Source organism: Pteronotus mesoamericanus, unplaced genomic scaffold, assembly GCF_021234165.1.
Source record: "Pteronotus mesoamericanus isolate MK-2021 breed Mesoamerican mustached bat unplaced genomic scaffold, CSHL_Meso_final contig_42, whole genome shotgun sequence".
NCBI lineage: Eukaryota > Metazoa > Chordata > Mammalia > Chiroptera > Mormoopidae > Pteronotus > Pteronotus mesoamericanus.
This window is the reverse complement of record NW_026555157.1, coordinates 5,791,610-5,809,469: the sequence shown is the minus strand read 5'-3', so window position 1 is coordinate 5,809,469 and position 17,860 is coordinate 5,791,610. Positions and strand designations below refer to the sequence as shown.

At 38.4% G+C, this 17,860-nt stretch overlaps 1 protein-coding gene across 2 annotated transcripts in view; it reads right to left on the bottom strand.

Annotated features, from left to right (window-relative positions):
* GUCA1C (guanylate cyclase activator 1C) overlaps window positions 1–15,520 on the bottom strand; it is a 36,512-nt gene extending 20,992 nt beyond the window's left edge. For both annotated transcript variants that reach the window (XM_054577234.1, XM_054577235.1), the window contains exon 1: window positions 15,317–15,520. In XM_054577234.1, the coding sequence (XP_054433209.1) occupies window positions 15,317–15,520 (204 nt within the window). The remainder of the gene's footprint in view (window positions 1–15,316) is intronic.
* Window positions 15,521–17,860: the final 2,340 nt, after the last annotated feature.

The window sequence follows — 17,860 nt, the reverse complement described above, 5'->3', positions numbered from 1 at the left end:
GAAGTATCTTCCCTGCAAAGAATGAGCTGGCTTGTTGTAAAGTTCATCCTCCAAGGTTCCCATAAAAACCTGATATTTCATGATGGCTTGTTTCATCTTACGAGTTCTGCCGCAGTGATCACAGTTTTCAGTGTCACCTGCGTGATGAATGGCAACAGGCTAGACTGAGCACCGTTGCCTTTGGAACACTTGGTATTTATGACTAGGCACAGTGGGTGGGTGCTCATCCAGGTTCTGAAAGCTCTGGGCAGACCCTACCGGGAGATAAGCGTAAGTGTTCGTATCGTATGGTTTTAAAATGGACAACCTGCTTAATCTACAGCCAAAGTTGATTATGGGTGAAAATCCTTCCACTTAGACAACTGCAACTTCTTATAAAGCACCAGGAAGCAAATCATTTCCTGTTTTCATGTCAGCATTTTGTTATGTAGTCAAGCAAATTTCTCCTTACAATCCACAACCAACTCCTCTTTTCAATTATCTTTCTGTTAATATTTTATAAAAATGTTCATTAGTGAGAGGACCCCAGGGAATATGATTTAATAGCTTGTGTTAGTTTTGGAGAGGGGTTTAGGTAAATGCTGATTTTGTAATTAAAAAAAAACAATTAATTATTGTCTTTAGTTAATCTACAGATTTCAAGGGTGGGAGTGGGGACTGAGTCAGAGAGAAGGTGAGGTGCCTCAGCAAATGTGACTAGGAAGAATGCAATAGGGATTGTCCCCGAACATTTCTTTGGGGCAACGGGTATGTTTACAGTTCTGTAGTTGAACTACAGGAGCCCCTGGCACAAAAAGCTGTCTGGAGGTGTCAGGGCAGGGTTCATAAACTCCCTGCATTAGAATTATGTGGGGACAATGAAATATGCAGATTCCTAGACCCCAATCCCAAACAGCAGCATCAAAACTCCTTGGGATGGGGTCTTAGGGTCTGTATTTTTAAATGCTCCCCTGGTGAGTCTTATGCCTCCCAAGACTTAGAAACCATGGACCTAAGATGTTTTTCTTATCCATGTCTTTCTTTGCAAGCAGTGTAATCTTAAGGCCTTCTTTCCATGTGGCGATTGTAACTGTGACTTATTTTTACATGAATTTATGTTACATTATAAGACTAATTAGAAAAATTATGACCCCCATAGTTCAGTCTCAGAATACTGACATAGTCGTACAGAGACAGTCCAGCAATCAACAATAATTTCAAAATAACAGGAAGTCTTTACTTTCATTTCGGGAACAACCACAAGCTGCACAAAATTTATGGATTTCTTCACAACACCCTGTTCCTCCTCCATCTGCTCATTCACATACACCCTGCGGCTCAGCCCTTAGCAATCGCCGTTGCCCAGCTCCTGCGTTGCCAGCCCAGCGTGAGAACATTTCACCCTCTTATTCCACCAATTTTTCTTAAAATTCTGCACCACTGAATCCTAAAAAATCAGTTTGGCAATGGCAGGATCCTTTTTAGATGTTGAGGTGAGGTAAGGTAGCCCACTGGGCACACGCAAAGCTAATCCAGTGAGCCTCAGGAAAGATTCTGGGAGAATGCACAAAATAATTTAAATTCCAACACGTTTATAGATTTATACATTATGTTCTGAGGATGGAGTGGTTTATAGGAAGAGTTAAAGTGGGGGTCAAAATATGGAAGCATTATAGTTTCTCAGTCTCCTTAGGGAGTTTGGCTTCATTAATATAAGTCATTTTATAGAAAGGGTTTAAAACAAGAGAAAGAGAGAAAATATATCTGGAGACTTCAAATTTAGGCTTCTCATGGGTGGCCTCTAAAACGTGTGAAAACGATAAGGCATGCTTTTCACAGCTATAAAGAAAGTATAAAAAAATAAAAATATACATATCAGTATATTTTTTTGCTTTCCACTGTTAAGGAGATAAAACTTAAGAAGTCTAGTATAAGAAAAATAAGAAAAACGGGATCCTGTAGAGCTTCTGTCCAACAGAAAATCCAGAGGTGAAACATGCAGCCTCTGGGCAATATTCATGACCTGCCACAAATCAGTTATGTTCAGGATATTTTAAATTGGAAATGCAGGAAGAAAGTTGAACTATAAAGCTTACATGCACAGGAAAATAATCATTTTATTATTTATTACTAAGTATAAGAGCTACTATTTATAGTTTAGAAAGGGAATAAAGCCCATGTTCCAGGCACTGTGCTCATCCCTTGTCATGCATTATCTTCAATTCCAGCAGCAACCTTACAGGTGGCCTTATTAGTCTTATTTTATAGAAGAGAAAAACTAATTGCCAGAGAAGTTAAATAAACAAGCTCAAGTAATAGAACTAGAATGTGGGAGAATCCAGGATTTAAACCCAGTCAGCCTTATTCTAAGACTTTTTTTTTTCTCTGTACCACCCAATATTGTCCAAAGACAATTGAATTGTCTTTCTGGAAGAGGTGCCCGTAGACTCAAACAGATGGGACATGTTCAATGCAGCATGTTGTTCTCAGTTCCCACATGTCAATCATTAGGTAACAGTTGCGTTAAGTGAGTTAACGCTGAGTGTCTGAGATGCTGCACCTTGGAGCTTGTGCTGCCCCCATACCTGGTGCTGCCCAGGCAGAGCTGGCCTGTCTGCTCTTAGCTGCTTGGCCTCAGGGAGACGTGTGAGCCCAAAGGGGACATCCAGGCCCTGCCACCCCCAGCCCCCAGAGCCATCTGGCTCAGCAGGACAAAAGTTGTTCATTCTCCCCTTGCCCTCTCCTGCTCCCTGGTGTCTCTGATGAACATTTCCTCTGTCCATTTTGAAATCTTTTAGTGCCTCTCTCCCACCCCACAGACAAGAGTTTCTCCCTGCCTACAGTTTTCCCAGGAAATTTACCCAGTTGCCTCTGCAGGACCTGAAGAATACATAATGGTCCTGCTTTTGCTGATCCTGTTTTTTGTCTTCATCCATGCTCTCGGCTAGGAACCTGCAGCCTTCCTTTGCTGCTCAGCTGGTTCTTTCTCCAGTTCAGCATTCCCCCATCTTCAGGGCCTCACACCTACATTACAGCCCTCAGTAATCCCGCCATTTTCCTGGTCCTGTGAAGTCCCTGGGTAAAATCTCACTGCAGATATCGTTCAATACATCCAATATGGTCCCGCCATCACTCTCTCTGAGTTTGCCTGAGTGACCCCAAGAAACAGAGATCTGCTTCGGGGTTTTGTCGAACAATGGAGCCATGAATTTACAAACTGGGTAACGTCATTGGGCAACTTGGTATCTCATTTTATTGATTCAAGTCATAGAATTAAAGGTCTGGAAATAGTCTCTCATTTTGCAGATGAGAAATAGACTGGACTATTAATGATAACAACAACAATAATAATGATGACAATGACAACTGTTGGTGTTAAAGTAATACCAACTTGTTATACATATGGTGCCAGGGATTGGACCTTATACATGTGAGCTCATTCAGGCCTAACAAGACCCTGCACAGCACTGAGCAAGAAGCACATCATCCTGGGTCTAGTACCACTAAGACCATGGAAATAGAGATGACTGTTATAATAACAACGAGTGACAAAGCTTCATTTGTTCTCTTATTCAGGAAAACAAATAATTCAAATCTAACCAAAATCTACTATAGTCCCAAATTAACACCATTTTTTTCCCACAGCATTAACTTTCTGCTACTTTTCACAGAAACAGTATCTGTGAAAAATTCATGAATTGTCCAGCACGTAACCTGAAGACATTTAGATGGTTTTTTTTTTTTCACATGTGACACTTTTCATTGACATTTTACCAGCTGTGGTGGGTTGGTAGCAACATAAGAAATGAAATGCCTGTTTGAAATGGTTACTCAGATGGTCAGAACTAGGGAAACCCAGAGAGCTGGTATAAGTACATTATAGGATCGATCAGCAATTGTCAGTGATATGTAATTTGCATTTTAGGAACTGCAATAAAAATAGGTAATATAAGGGCCACCTCTATCATGACAAATATATGTGAATACTTTTTAAGTATTTTTGTAAAATTTAAAAATCTGTAAGGGAAATGCTATGTTTAGCATGTATGACCTAGTCCATTTTCACCTATAGGCACCTATACTAACAACAAACACAGACTTTCTATCAGCTGTGGAATTGCTGGATCCTGAGGAGAGACCCCCCCCCCTCCCTCTATAAAATGAGAAATTTATGCTGGCTTGGTAAATTGGTTCTCTAACGTGATCTTTATGCAGCTCAGACACGGCTGTTCTTGACTTAACCATGACTGTACAAAATCGAGACTCTTGGGACACAAGGCTTCTCATAATATTTACCAAACAAGCTCTTGATTATTAATATGCTTCCTCTATATATCAGGAAGCCCTGACTATCCGCCCCCACTGGCTCCAGGATGTAGCCAGCTCAGCAGGTATCTGACCCACTGTGAATTAGAAGCCACTCTCATGTGCTTTTGGTGAAGCAAGACATTGTCCGAACCTGAGCATTTCTGAATGGGTTAATTATGGAAGATCCACCCAGGACGATAACAATGACAGCCTTTTGCAAGGAACTTTCTCAGGTGGGCAATGTAGGTTTCTTATAAATTCCTGTCCCTCTAAAATCATAGTGCAACAGATGAAATCTAGCCTCACTCTAATTCAAGCAGCCTATCTCCTAATTAGCGTGTTGTATTTTCCATGACAGAGCCTGGATCCTTGTTCTTTAATGAATAGAAGAGGTAAATAGAGGATGTAGAAAATGGCAGAATAGATAGAGAAATATATGTACAAGTAATACACCATGTATTGTATTGGTTGCTTCAAGGTCATGTTCCTTTACTATGACTATAAATAAAAAGAGTGGGAGGAATTGTGTCTGCATTAGTACAGTTTTGGACCCAGAATCCCCTTTTTATATGTATCATGGTACACAGCTCTTTGGTGGAAGAATGGGCCTAGAACCCAGTTTTCAACCACCTTGACTGTGGTCTTTCTTGTGCGCCAGCGACATTCATATCTGGCTGCACATTCCAACCACCTGGCAATTAAAAACAAAACAAAACATCACTTTATTTCAGTTGGACTGAGGTGGAGACCCAGCTACTGGTATTTTTAATAATACCTCCAAGTGTTTCTAATATGTAGCCAGAATTGAGAAGCACAATTTCAATAGATTTTTGTTAAAATGTATGAGTTACAACAACTAAAGTTTAAATGAATGTCAGCAGGCACAGTTGATGTCTTAATGGGTAAAATTCTGTGAAAGGCTCAGCCAAATGTTAACAATTGATGATATATGTGAAAATGTTTGGTAAATGATAAAGTGCTGAACAAATATGAGGTGTTTTATTATCACCAATAAATACTTCCTGAGAGCATCTATGCTGGTAGTTGTAAACTTAGTAGCCTTGGTCTTTACCCTTAAGAGATTGTGGCCTAATGGTTTACAATCTCAGAGATGGTCATTTGTTTCCAGTTAATGCATCTGAAGAATGCTTCAGCAGTAATTGTGGTCACCTTGTAAGTCAGACAGTCCAATACCTCATTATGGATGGCAAGGCAGCCAGGGGGTTAATGAACAGCAGCCATTAGGATGCAAGTTAAAAGCCAGGTTGCCTGCTCCAAGTTTTTTCCAAGAACTTCTTTTAATGAAATCTTAAGAAATATCAAAGTGTGAAAAGCAGAATCTCAGAGAGCTTCTGTTAAGAGCTCTCAAAGGATAACAAGTTTGTTCATATGAAGGCAACAGAAATCAAAATAGAAAACACAAAATTCAATCTCATGAACTCCTTTGTAATGAAAAACCAAAATAAAAAAAGATCAAACTGGAAAAGGTATTCATGACAAATGCTACAAAGGGTCACTACATAAACAACAAAAACTTCACATTAGTTAAGAAAAAAAAATTCCAATCCATAAGCCAGTAAAAGGCAAACAGAAATGAGTTTCTCTTAAAATTGCATAAATCTTTTTTGCCTTTTCCAATTTTTAAGGATTCTCACACAAAGAGAAATGAAGGAACCAGAAAACCAAAGATCCCTTGTGAATTTCAAGTAGAGCTGGAGCTCCCAAGCAGGTGTTCGAGTTTTATCAAGACAACAGTAAAACTCCAAAATGATTCCCATTTAATTAATTTCATTCTGAGAGGAGCAACCATTTCAAGGGATCGATATTGTCTCCAACACCACAAATGAATGTCTGAGGTACGGAGATCAACTAAAGATGAGAAATGGCGGGAAAGCAACTCCTGCCCCTGTAGGCACACTTTTTCATTTGGGAATATAATTTGAGCTTGAGAAAAAGTAGAGTTACCCTTCACTGTTATGAAATTTGTGGGAGCTGAGGTCAATTATCTGCATTTTACAGATAAACATCTTGTCCCTTTGTGGCCTGTATTGCACATTTTTTCAACATTTACTCCTGCATCATTTCACATGGCTCAGTGAAATGGAGGCAGGCTAGGTCTCGCCTGAGTTTTAGAAGTGAAGACTTTAACACAAAGAGGTTATGAGCCTTGTCCGAGACTATACACAGCAATGGGTCAGAGCTGGGGCAGGAGCCCAGGTATCCTACTCTTCCTGAGGTGCCGCCTTTACCGTGTCCACAAGGACAAAGAGATTTACCAAAAGGCTCATCTAAAACTAGCAAGGACTTGTGACTCATTAAAGCTCAGATTTAACTTGTGAACATATTTATAGGTAAACTATGGCATATGCTATAGTAATCACGTATAAAATCCCCCAGCTTATCACTTGTTCTCACTTTTCTTTTTGTAACAGTAATTCACTCATCGTTCCCTCATCCTTGATTCCCAGGAGTTGTCTGAGGCTGCTAATTTAAATAATCTGGGAATTTGCTTTGGGTGTTTTGTTTTATTCTAGTGTTTAAGTGTATTGGGTTGGCCAAAGAGTCTATATGGTTTTTTTCCATAAAATAAAAGACACATTTTTCATTGTCACCAAAAACTTTATTGATTTGGACATTTTGAGTATATCAGCCATCTCCCACGTGATAGAATGTTGATTGTTCTCAATTAATGTCTCATTTTAATAGCTATCAACTTCAACTGGTCTACCCAACCATGAGCATCATTCAGCAAGATATCTCCAGCATGAAACTTCACGAACCGCTTTTGATACATTGGGTCAGTCACAGCACCTTCTCCATATGCTGCACAAATCTTTTTTTGTGTTTCAGTTGCACTTTTACCTTTCTTGAACTAATAAAACATAACATGCTGAAAATGGTGCTTATTTTATTCCATCTTCAATATTAAAATGGCTACACAAAAATTCACCAATTTTGATTTTTTTTCATTTCTAACTTTATTTGTTTCAGTTTTTTTTATTGTATTTTTCCCATTATCATTTAGTCCCCTTATACCTCACTTCCCACCACAATCACTGCACTATTGTCCATGTCCAAGAGTTCTTTTCCCCTTTTGTTCAATCCCTCCACCCCCGAAATTTACCCCTCCCCCCAACTTTAGTTGTCATCCTGCTGTGTATGGGTCTCTCTCTATTTTGCTTGTTAGTTCGGTTTATTCATTAGATTCCACATGAGTGAAATCATATGGTATTGGTCTTTTTCTAACTGGGTTATTTCACTTAGAGTAATGTTCTCCTAGTCCATCCATACTGTTGCAAAGGGCAAAAATTTCTTCTTTTTTACAGCTGAGTAGTATTCCATTGTGTAAATATACCATAGTTGTTTTATCCACGCCTCTACTGATGTACAACTGGGCTGCTTCCATATCTTGGCTATTGTAAATAATGCTACAATGAACATAGGGGTGTTAATATTCTTTTGAATTAGTGCTTTCGGTTCTTTCAGATATATGAGGTCGGTCTGGAAAGTGTCCAACCATTGTTAATATCATGAGAATGGTTTGCACAACATCAATGTAACCTGGCAGCGAAGGAGAGTGGACTGGAATGCACATGCATGAATAATGACAACTTCACTGTACTGGTCAGTGGGTGTAGTAGATGCCATTGAGTTAGCATGTGTATTGTGTGGCCCTCGCATTCACAGCGACCGAAAGAGTGGAGCAATGACTCTGCATCAAATTTTGCATTAAGCTTGAACATTCCTCCGCAGAAACCAGTCAAATGATTCAGGAGGCTATAGCTATGGGCAACTGGAGAATGGCAGCTTCATCACAACAATGCACCCATTCACGCATCACATCTCATGCAGAGTTTTTTAGGGAAACATCAAATCACCCAGGTTACTCACCTAACCCCCTACAGCCCATATTTGGTGCCCTGTGACTTCTTGGCTTTTCCCAAAACTCAAATCACATTTGAGAGGGGAGAGATTTCAGACCCAAATGCTTAACTTCTCCAGAAAGCCTAACTAACTCTACAACTTAGTTTTCATTGCACCTTCAGATCCCAATAACTTGAATAGTGCAGTCCTACTATAGTATGTTATATTATACAGTCTTATTTTATTCTTTGGGCATTTAATATTGGTATAGCATTTTACCAATGTTACTTTTAAACTCTTTGGGGGTGGCCAGGAAATTATGTCTTCTGCCTACCTGCTCACATTCATCCCTGCACTCCTTCAAAATTTGAATGTGATTTTTCTATCATTACCCACCCTGCTGAGGTGAGATTGAAGACTTCCCCTAGTCCTCCTGTCCAGCCTGCCTGTCTAAGAAGAGGCTGGACCATTAGTCATATTATTGTGCAGGGTTTAAAATCATCTGTATAATACCAGTGATCCATCTGGAACCTTGAAAGTACAGTTAGTATAATGCTTTGCCTTCTCGGTCTTTGACTATTTACTACTTTTTTGGGGGGAATGCATTTGTCACTCACCTACACTGTAAACTCCTTTCAGGAAAGGGAACAATTTCTATTTGTCTTTGTGCTTACCTTCTTTCCACCATGCCTCCGGGTCCTCAATAAATATTTGCAAGTGCAGTGAGATAATAATATAGTGTAATAGGGATGTGACTTTTCTTCTGATAATCTTCCCTGTCATCCAGCCCTCCCATGTTCAGTAAAGACACTCATTACCTGAGAGATAAGTCATTATAATAAAAAAGCAGAAATCAAATGTTCAATCTTAGCTCTTAAGTTTCAATAGTTTTAGCCATCCAGGATTCAGAGCATAAAATTTATGTCATAAACAAAAAATGTAAGTTAGAGACAGCTGCTTTAGTTTCTCCTGGCTACTCCTAAACTATATACATCTCATAAGCTGGGGAGGCACAGAATAGGGAAGGAAGAGAGAGTTACAAGACACTGGAGGATGGGGAGAAGGAGAGAGAGGGCACTGCTTTGAAAGGCCAAGAATGGTTGGAGGGATGGATGATAGAAATGACAGGTGCTGTTGGTTGATATAAAAGCAGAAGCACCTGTGATCCCCTGACTGGGCAGAAACTCACCAAGTTCCCCTGAACCTAATATAGCTTTGGAGGAAATGCTGTAATGAGTAGCTGGTCAGACAATCCTGAACCAGCCTATAAGGCTTCTTGTGCCTAGAGGAATAATGTAACTCTGAGAAAATTGAACGCAGGAGGCCTAGCCATGCAGATACAGCAGCTTTCTCAGTGAAGTAGGTGAGAAGTGATGCTGTCTCAGCAAATACCAGTGTGGACAGATGCTCCTCTGACCTCTATTAATTCCTTGAGGTTTAGGTGTACCCGTGGGGTTTATATGCAACCCTGGAACATGGAGGGAGACCTCTCCTTGGTAAAATGGGGAGTAAGGAGACTATGACTGAGTATGTGAGCTGAAATTCTTACCTGCTACACAAATTAAAAATAAATGTAAGATTGGTGCAGCCACTGTGAAAAACAGTATAGAGTTTCCTCAAAAAATTAAAAATGAACTGCCTTATGACCTAGTAAATACACTTATGAGAATATATCTGAAGAAACCCAAAACACTAATTTGAATGAATATATTCACCTCTATGTTCTTTGAGGAGTTATTTACAATAGCCAAGATTTGGAAGTAGCCCATGTGCCCATCAGTAGATGAGTGGATAAAGAAGCTGTGGTACATTTACACAATAAAATATTTCTTGGCAATAAAAAAGAGGAAAATCTTACCTTTCGTGACAGCATGGATGGATGTAGAGAATATTATGCTAAGTGGAAAGAAAAACAGTAAGAAAAAAACAAGCACCATGTGATTTCACTTATATGTGGAATCTGATAAACAAAATTAACAAACAAGCAAAATAGAAACAGACTCATAGATACAGAGAACATGCTGACACCTGTCAGAGAGGAGGGAGGTTGGGAGGCTGAGTGAAAAAAGTGAAGGGATTAAGCCAAAAAAACAAACAAACAAAAAAAAACCCTCATAGATACAGACAAGGTGATTACCAGAGAGAAAAAGGAATAAAAACAGGTAGAAGAGGGTAGAGGGGATAAGTGGTGACAGAAGGAGACTTGACTTTGTGTGGTGAACACACAATATAGTATACACGTATTATAGAATTGTACACTTGAAACTTATATATTAACCAATGTCATCCCAATAAATTCAATAAAATTTTTAAAAAATAATAAATAAATTTTAAAGTCTCCCTTGAGATAATCTCTCCAATTGGGCACTATGTAAGAATTTGAAAGACACAGTGGCCAGCATTGGTATAAATATGAGACAAAAATGGAGGGAAGAAGAGAGGAATGGAAAGGAAAAAGCATATATATAATCTCCAAATTAAAACCAATACAATGAAAAAGTATGCTTGAGACAATCAGAAAAACTTCCCCATAGATTATTATATGACATTGGAAATTACGGTCACCTTCTGAAGGAGAATACAGTCAATAATATTGTGCTAAGTTCGCATGGTGACAGATGATTGCTGGAGTCAGTGTGGTGGTCACACTGTAAGCTACAGAAATGTCAAATTGCTATATTGCACCCCTGAAACTAATATAATGTTGTAAACTAATTATACTTAAATAAAAATATTTTCAAAATAGAAAAAAGGAATTACTGTCACCTTTGTTATAGATGACAATGGCATAGTAGTTATGTTTTAAAAAGAGTCTTTATTGTTATAGAGGAATAATAAAGTACTTGGAGGTGAAATCACATCATGTTTGTGTGGTATTTTTTCCTTATAAAAAATTTCAGAAAATAATGTAAGAAGACAGATAAAACAAAAATGACAAAATTTGGATCATTTTTGAAGATGGATGATAGATTGATGGAGGCTAATTACTCTAATTTTGTCTATGTGTAAAATTTTCATAATAAAAATCTTTAAAGTTGCTTCATTTAAATTTTAATAGTTTTTCTTGCACTTGGTGTTAATTTTTTTCAAATGCACCATTAGATTAGTTACTATCAATTAGTGAATTAGTATTGTTTTGAAATCCTCAGAGTAGGTGATCATCAGTGTCATCTTCTCTGGTCTTCTTCCCTGAGTCCCCTTCCTTCTTTTCGATCTGGATTAGCAGCACGTTGGGCTTTCTCACAGTATTTGGTCTGGGCTGTCCTTCTCTATGATCGGGGACTGCCCACATCTATTTTCCTATGTCAGACTCATTGTCTCACTCTTTGTGGACAGATGCCCTCATTTTACTGGAGTTCCTGCTCCAGTAGCTTCCCAAGAAAAAATAAGTGCTAAGTAAATTTTTCAGTCCTTGGATGTCTTTATTCTCTGTCACATTGGATTTGGCTTGATATTTTCCCTCTCAGACTTTGCGACCATTTCTCCATTAACCTGTTTCTCTAGCTTTCTATACAGTTGTTAAGGAGCTCAAGGTTATCTTGATTTCCATTTTTCTCCTTTTTTGAAGATATTGGGATCTTTATACCCATTGTTAAAAATATGTCCCAGCATATGCTGTAAGGTTCATCCTTTCCTACTTATTGTGCTGGGCCCTTGTGTCTGATAGATCTGGGAAATTTTTCTGGTTTGATTTGTTATAATCTTACATTTTCTCTGGGATCTTTTTCTGTGACTCTTATTCATAGGCTATTAGGCCTATTAATCCCAATTTAAGGAATTTATTTGGAGAAACTCTCTGTGGAAGGAAACAGGAAGAAAGTCAGGGGACATTGAGGGAGATGTCAGATAAGAATGCTAACCTGACCCTAGTGAAGAAGAAAGCGAGAAAAGGTTGGGCAGAAATGTCCTAGACTCTCCCTAAACCTACTGTTGTGGACAAAGCCTGCAGGGAATCCATGAGTCAAAGTCAGCTGACAAAGGAGTGCCCTGTCTTTTAGGAATGAATTGGCCTTATTATTTCTGCTGTACTCATTCGTTGGCGGTAATCTAAACCCAGGCATGGATGCAACTCAAGCACAGTGGTGGCCCCCAAAGTGATGCACCCGGGGCCGTGGTCAATAAATTGCCTTCCCTGGTGGTCGGAGGGGCCAACATCATGGACACTACTGTAATTACGTTTTATAATCATGTGAATTTGAATGTGTTTGCCTGTGTACCGTGCCTGGAACAATGTCAGGGACATTATAAGCACTCAGAAAATATTAACTATATTTACGGAGGGCCACGGAGAAGCCTGCAAGGGTGGAGGTCAGCCAAAGGGATTGTCATAAAATTCAGAATCTATTTACTTTTACTTCATGCACTATTCAAATAAGTTTGGTTACCTTGAGTACAAACCAAACCAAGGTTAGAGATGGCAGCATAAAAAGAGGTTGAAAGTTTATTAGTATTGTGACAATCAGAAAGTCGGGAAAAATGCATTTGACAGCAGGAAAAGAGACAGAAAAACAATAAAAATCAAACAATAACAAAAGCACATATTTTTAGGATTTTTAACATTAGGAAACTTAGCCCCAGCAACTGCAGTAAGCATGGGTACTTCATGGTATTTCATAAATGTAACAACCAATGTTCATAATAATGAGTGCTACCAAGAAAATATTTTACCAGCACTTTGAGGAGGCAGGAAAGTATGAAATGCATTTTAGAATGATTTCTATCCACAATAATTAAAACTGCAGATGAGCTCCACAGAAAGTGTAAATCCTCCAGGATTCTCGACAGCTGATAGCTTTATTGATCTAATTAAATATATGGCTTTTTTTGTTTGTTTTCTTGCGCATAATTGCATATCACATTTTAACTATCATTTGATAATGAACAACCATTACCCTTCTCATTTTATGACCTGATTTTTATGTCACGATCCCCATACCTTTCACAGCATTTGTTTGTCATCACTGCCTAGGTGCGCTTGCTTCCTAAGCAAACATCAAAGCTCTATGATAAATCGTGAACACCAGCAGGGCTGCCAAGTCACTTAAATTAAGCTCCTGAGACAGGCCTGGCCATTGCGTAACTGTCACTGAGAGGATTCTCACTCCAGTGGCACAGGCCCCAGGCTTCCTGTTTGGATGTTGCCTGGCCCTGCTTCCCAGGCAGCCGGCTTCGCTTTGACAGCACTTCCTTGTTCCTTTCCAGTCCTGCTTTCCACATGTTCCTGCTCTTGCACATGAACCCCTGACATGCTGGTGTTTTCACAAACATTGGGCTAATAACAAAACCACTGTTTTGGAATTTGACGTCGACACCTTTGGAGAATAATTAAATAACTTGATGGCAACTCATCTAACCTCTCAGGAGGACTGTCAGAGCCCGAGAAGCTGTTGTCTAGAACAACATGCTTCCACTGAGAAACTGGGCTCCTTACAGCAGGCATAGTGGGGCAGTGGTAGCCACACAAAGAGAGAAACAGAGAATGCCAGTGAGGGAGAGAATGTTGCGAGTGATACACAGGTAGAGACAAAGAGAGCAACATGCAACATGCACATATAGTAGTATCCTGTCTTAGTCACTTCCGGCTGCTGTAACAAAAATACCATAGACTGGGTAGTTTAAACACTAGTTTTTAAGGCCGGGAGGTCCAAGATCAAGGTACAGGCAGATTCCCTGTCTTTTGAGGGCCCACTACTTGGTTCATTGACAGTTGTCATCCCACTGTGTTCACATGGGGAAAGGGTGGGAAAACTCTCTGAGGAACCTCCCTATAAGAGCACTAATTTCATTCATGAGAGCTCTGCCTTCAAGACCTAATCACCTCCCAAAGACCCCACCTCCAAATACAATCACATTAGGGTTTAGATTTGAACATTAGAATTTGGTGTGGCACTTTCAATCTATGGAATGTCCAGAACATAAATCAGAATTAAGAACAAAAGCATAATCTTTCTCATTTCCTCGCTGATACCTAAGCTTCTTGGGGCCTGAACTCTGTTTGCTTGCGATTACATTAAGTAAAATTTATGAGGAAAACACAGAAATGCTACACAGGCAGTGCTTAATTCATGTTTGATAATGAAGAACAAAAGACAATAATGCACTAAAAGAAATTTGTTCCTGATGTTGCCACAAGGATTAAAATAGCCATTAATTTTGCACAGATTTAATTTTCCCCAGTTCTTGGCTATTAACTCCTTTTAAGTCATCTGCTTTTAGGCTTTGGAAAAGGGCTTAAAGGGCTGTGCTATATTCCATACATCCTAATGGACAGCAATTTTTTTAATTGTATTAAATTCATTATCCCTTCCTTTTATTCTATTATCATGCACAGCCTTCCAATGTTATCTGTTTTCCTATGAGTACTATTTCCCCCTTCCCTTTTATTCTGGATGGCATCAATACATATTGAAATATACAGATCTACAGGTAAAATAACTGAAATGGAAAGGAGGCAGGAAGAACTTTAGCTTGGTATTTCAGATTACTTTTTTTGTCTTACTTTTTCTATTTCATATTTTCTTTTCTCACTTTTATATTTTTTTCAAGACATAAAATTAAATGTGCTACAACTCCTCAGGAATGAATAAATTTAGGACAATAGTTGAATGACAATCTTTAGAAACTAAAATTTATCTGAATTTAAAACTATAAGTAGTTTTGTTTTCCCTCCAAACTAAATTGGTCAGATATGAAAAAAAAAAAGTATTATGAAGCATTCCAACTTCTGATTTGAACATGAACAGGTTGGCTAATTTGTATTGATTTTATCTGCCAATGTAGATGCAATCACACTTTAAAAAGCAGATTTCTATAATTTGCTTTTCTATAAAATGTCACCATTACATTAAATACTTTGAAAACAGTCTTTATAAATCAATCTGCACTTATTAGATTTGTTTAAATGATAGAATTATAATTCCATGCTGAGATTTAATTTGGTTTTAAAATAACTCCCTACATGCAGATCATTTCCAAGGGTGGAGAGGCTAGTTCCCAATTATTTTCACACCGTCAGTGCTAAATGTGTTTAATAACTCACTTTCCTACAAGCTGTGGGTTATCTGAAGACTTCCCAACTGAGTAGGATGCACACATTTTATCTTAGGCTATTTTTAAAAAGGGCAAAATGGAGAACCATAGCCAAGTGAAAAGTAAAAGTTCTTACCTTATTCATGTCAAAGGTATTATAGACTTGATCCACATGTTGACTGGCCTTTTGATTCAGACCTTGCAGACCCAAGAGTGTCTTAAATTCATGCAGTGTTTGCAGGCCAGATGGATATTCCATCATAAATTTTTTGTACCACACATAGGTCTCTTTAGCAGGAATTGCTGCCAGGCCCTCAGCTATAGATTTACTATTGCCCATAGCGACCCAGTCTACAGCTTTTTCTCAGGTTGTTTTCAGGTAGGGTCTGTCTATATTTAGTCCCTCACTCTTCACTACAACTTGAAGCTAACGTATGTCCTTAGAAAGCTACTCTAAACCTCTTACAGCTAGAGACTAAATAAGAATAGAAAGCCAGTGAGATTAACTCATCTGTAGTTTTAAGACTAGGGCATTTACGGTTAACCGATGGGATTGTGCTAACCAGCTATTCAGAGGTACAGTTTCCTGTGAAGGGCAGAGGCAATAATTTAGAAAGCATAATCCCTACTGTATTGTTAGCCATAAATTCTGCCTGCATTATAGAATGACACAGTGAGTGTGACAGAAGAACTTGGGAGTTGCCTCCAGAACTTGGAGTTGCCTCCAGAACGTGGAGTCCTAGGTTCTAGGCTTCATTTGTCACTATTAACTACACAAACATTATGTTCATTCTCCAGTCTGTTTCCCCATCCGTAAAATAATAACAAGTATTTGCCTTTTCACACCTAAATATTGTGAAGATAAATTTATATGAAAAAATTTTAAAACCATGAGGAAAATATACAGCCTGAATATTGATAAATTAAAAGGAAGTCTATGTATAAGAGAGGGAAATGGTAAGAGATAAACATATTGGTAGTAGTGAAAAGAGTTGTAGATGTAGCAGGCAGAAAAGTGTGGTTTGCAGATAAAAGAACATATTGAACTGTGTCGTCCAGCATAGTTCTTGCTTTTTTTTTTCTTAAGCTGTTCTTTTCTTTCTCTACAGTCTGTATCTACCCATGCCCTCAACCTGTTAGTTTTACTCCACTCCAGTTCCTAAGCTGATCTTGTCCAAGCCAATTGCAACAGACTTGAGAACTGAGTGAATGGGCCTAAGAACTGTATCTATGCTCCAGTAAAAGAAATGAATTGCCCATGTGCTCCTCAAGCCATCTCACTACCAGCCATACCAGGAGTAATAAAACTGTCCCAGAAAACAGAAGGCTTAAAGAATACACCTCCACCAAACGAGCATTACAAGATATGCTAAAGGGACTGCTTTAAGAAGATGAAGAAGAAGAGTCTATGAATACCTAGTTCCTTTCACAGTCACCAATATATCGTATTACCAGTATTTTTAATACTTATTAATCTGATTGTGACAATGATGTTGTTAAATGTTACTTTATTTGTTGAAACTAAACCTGTTTTGTATATTTCTTGCCTATTTCTATTATTTTTTTAAAAAGTTTTAAATGTTTTGTATTCTTTATCCTTTTGATCATTTGTAGAATTTTCCCCCCCAAAAAACAATTAAGCCTTTTTCAGCTGTTACACACACTTTCCTATTCTATTGTCCTTTAACTTTTTTATATGTATATTACTGTATAGTCTTAAATGTTTAATATAGTCATATTGTCAATATCTTACTTTATACCATCTGGGTTTGAATATTTCACTTCAGGGTAAGAAAAATATTTTGTATTTTCTCCTAAAACCCCTTAGATTTTACATATTGATTTTAACTCACCTGATTTTTTTTTTGTATAATGAGTGAAATGGGGCTTTATATTTGTTTTATTTCAAGTAATAGTGGTCCATGCACTTTATTTGTTGAATGAGCCTTGTTTTCCCCACTGATTTGAAAAATCAATTTAACCCTATATTCCATTGTTAGATATATACATTTGTTTCTAGAATGCTCATTTTATTTCATTGATCTATTTGCTTATTTCTGTGCTGGTATCATGTTCCTCAAAATATGAAGTGCGTCTGTAGGGCTAAAGAAAACATCAGCAAAATGAAAAGGGAACCAACTGTATGGGAATATATATTTGCCACTGAAACTTCGGACAAGCATTTGGTCTCCAAAATATATAAAGAACTCACACGGCTCCACACCAGGAAGACAAACAATACAATTAAAAAATGGGCAAAGGAGCTGAACAGACACTTCTCCAAGGAGGACATACACGGGGTCCAGAAACATATGAAATGATGTTCAGTGTCATTAGCCATCAGAGAAATGCAAATTGAAACGATGAGATACCACTTCACACAGGTCAGAATGGCCATCATAAACAAATCAACGAACAAGTGCTGGCAAGGTTGTGGAGAAAAGGGAACCTTAGTACAATGCTGGTGGGAATGCAGACTGGTGTAGCCACTGTGGAAAACAATTTGGAATTCCCTCAAAAAGCTAAAAATGGAACTGCCTTTTGACCCAGTAATTCCACTGCCGGGGTTGCACCCTATGAATCCAAAAACACCAATTCAAAAGAACCCATGCACTCCAATGTTCATAGCAGCACGATTTACAATAGCCAAGTGCTGAAAGCAACCTAAGTGCCCATCAGT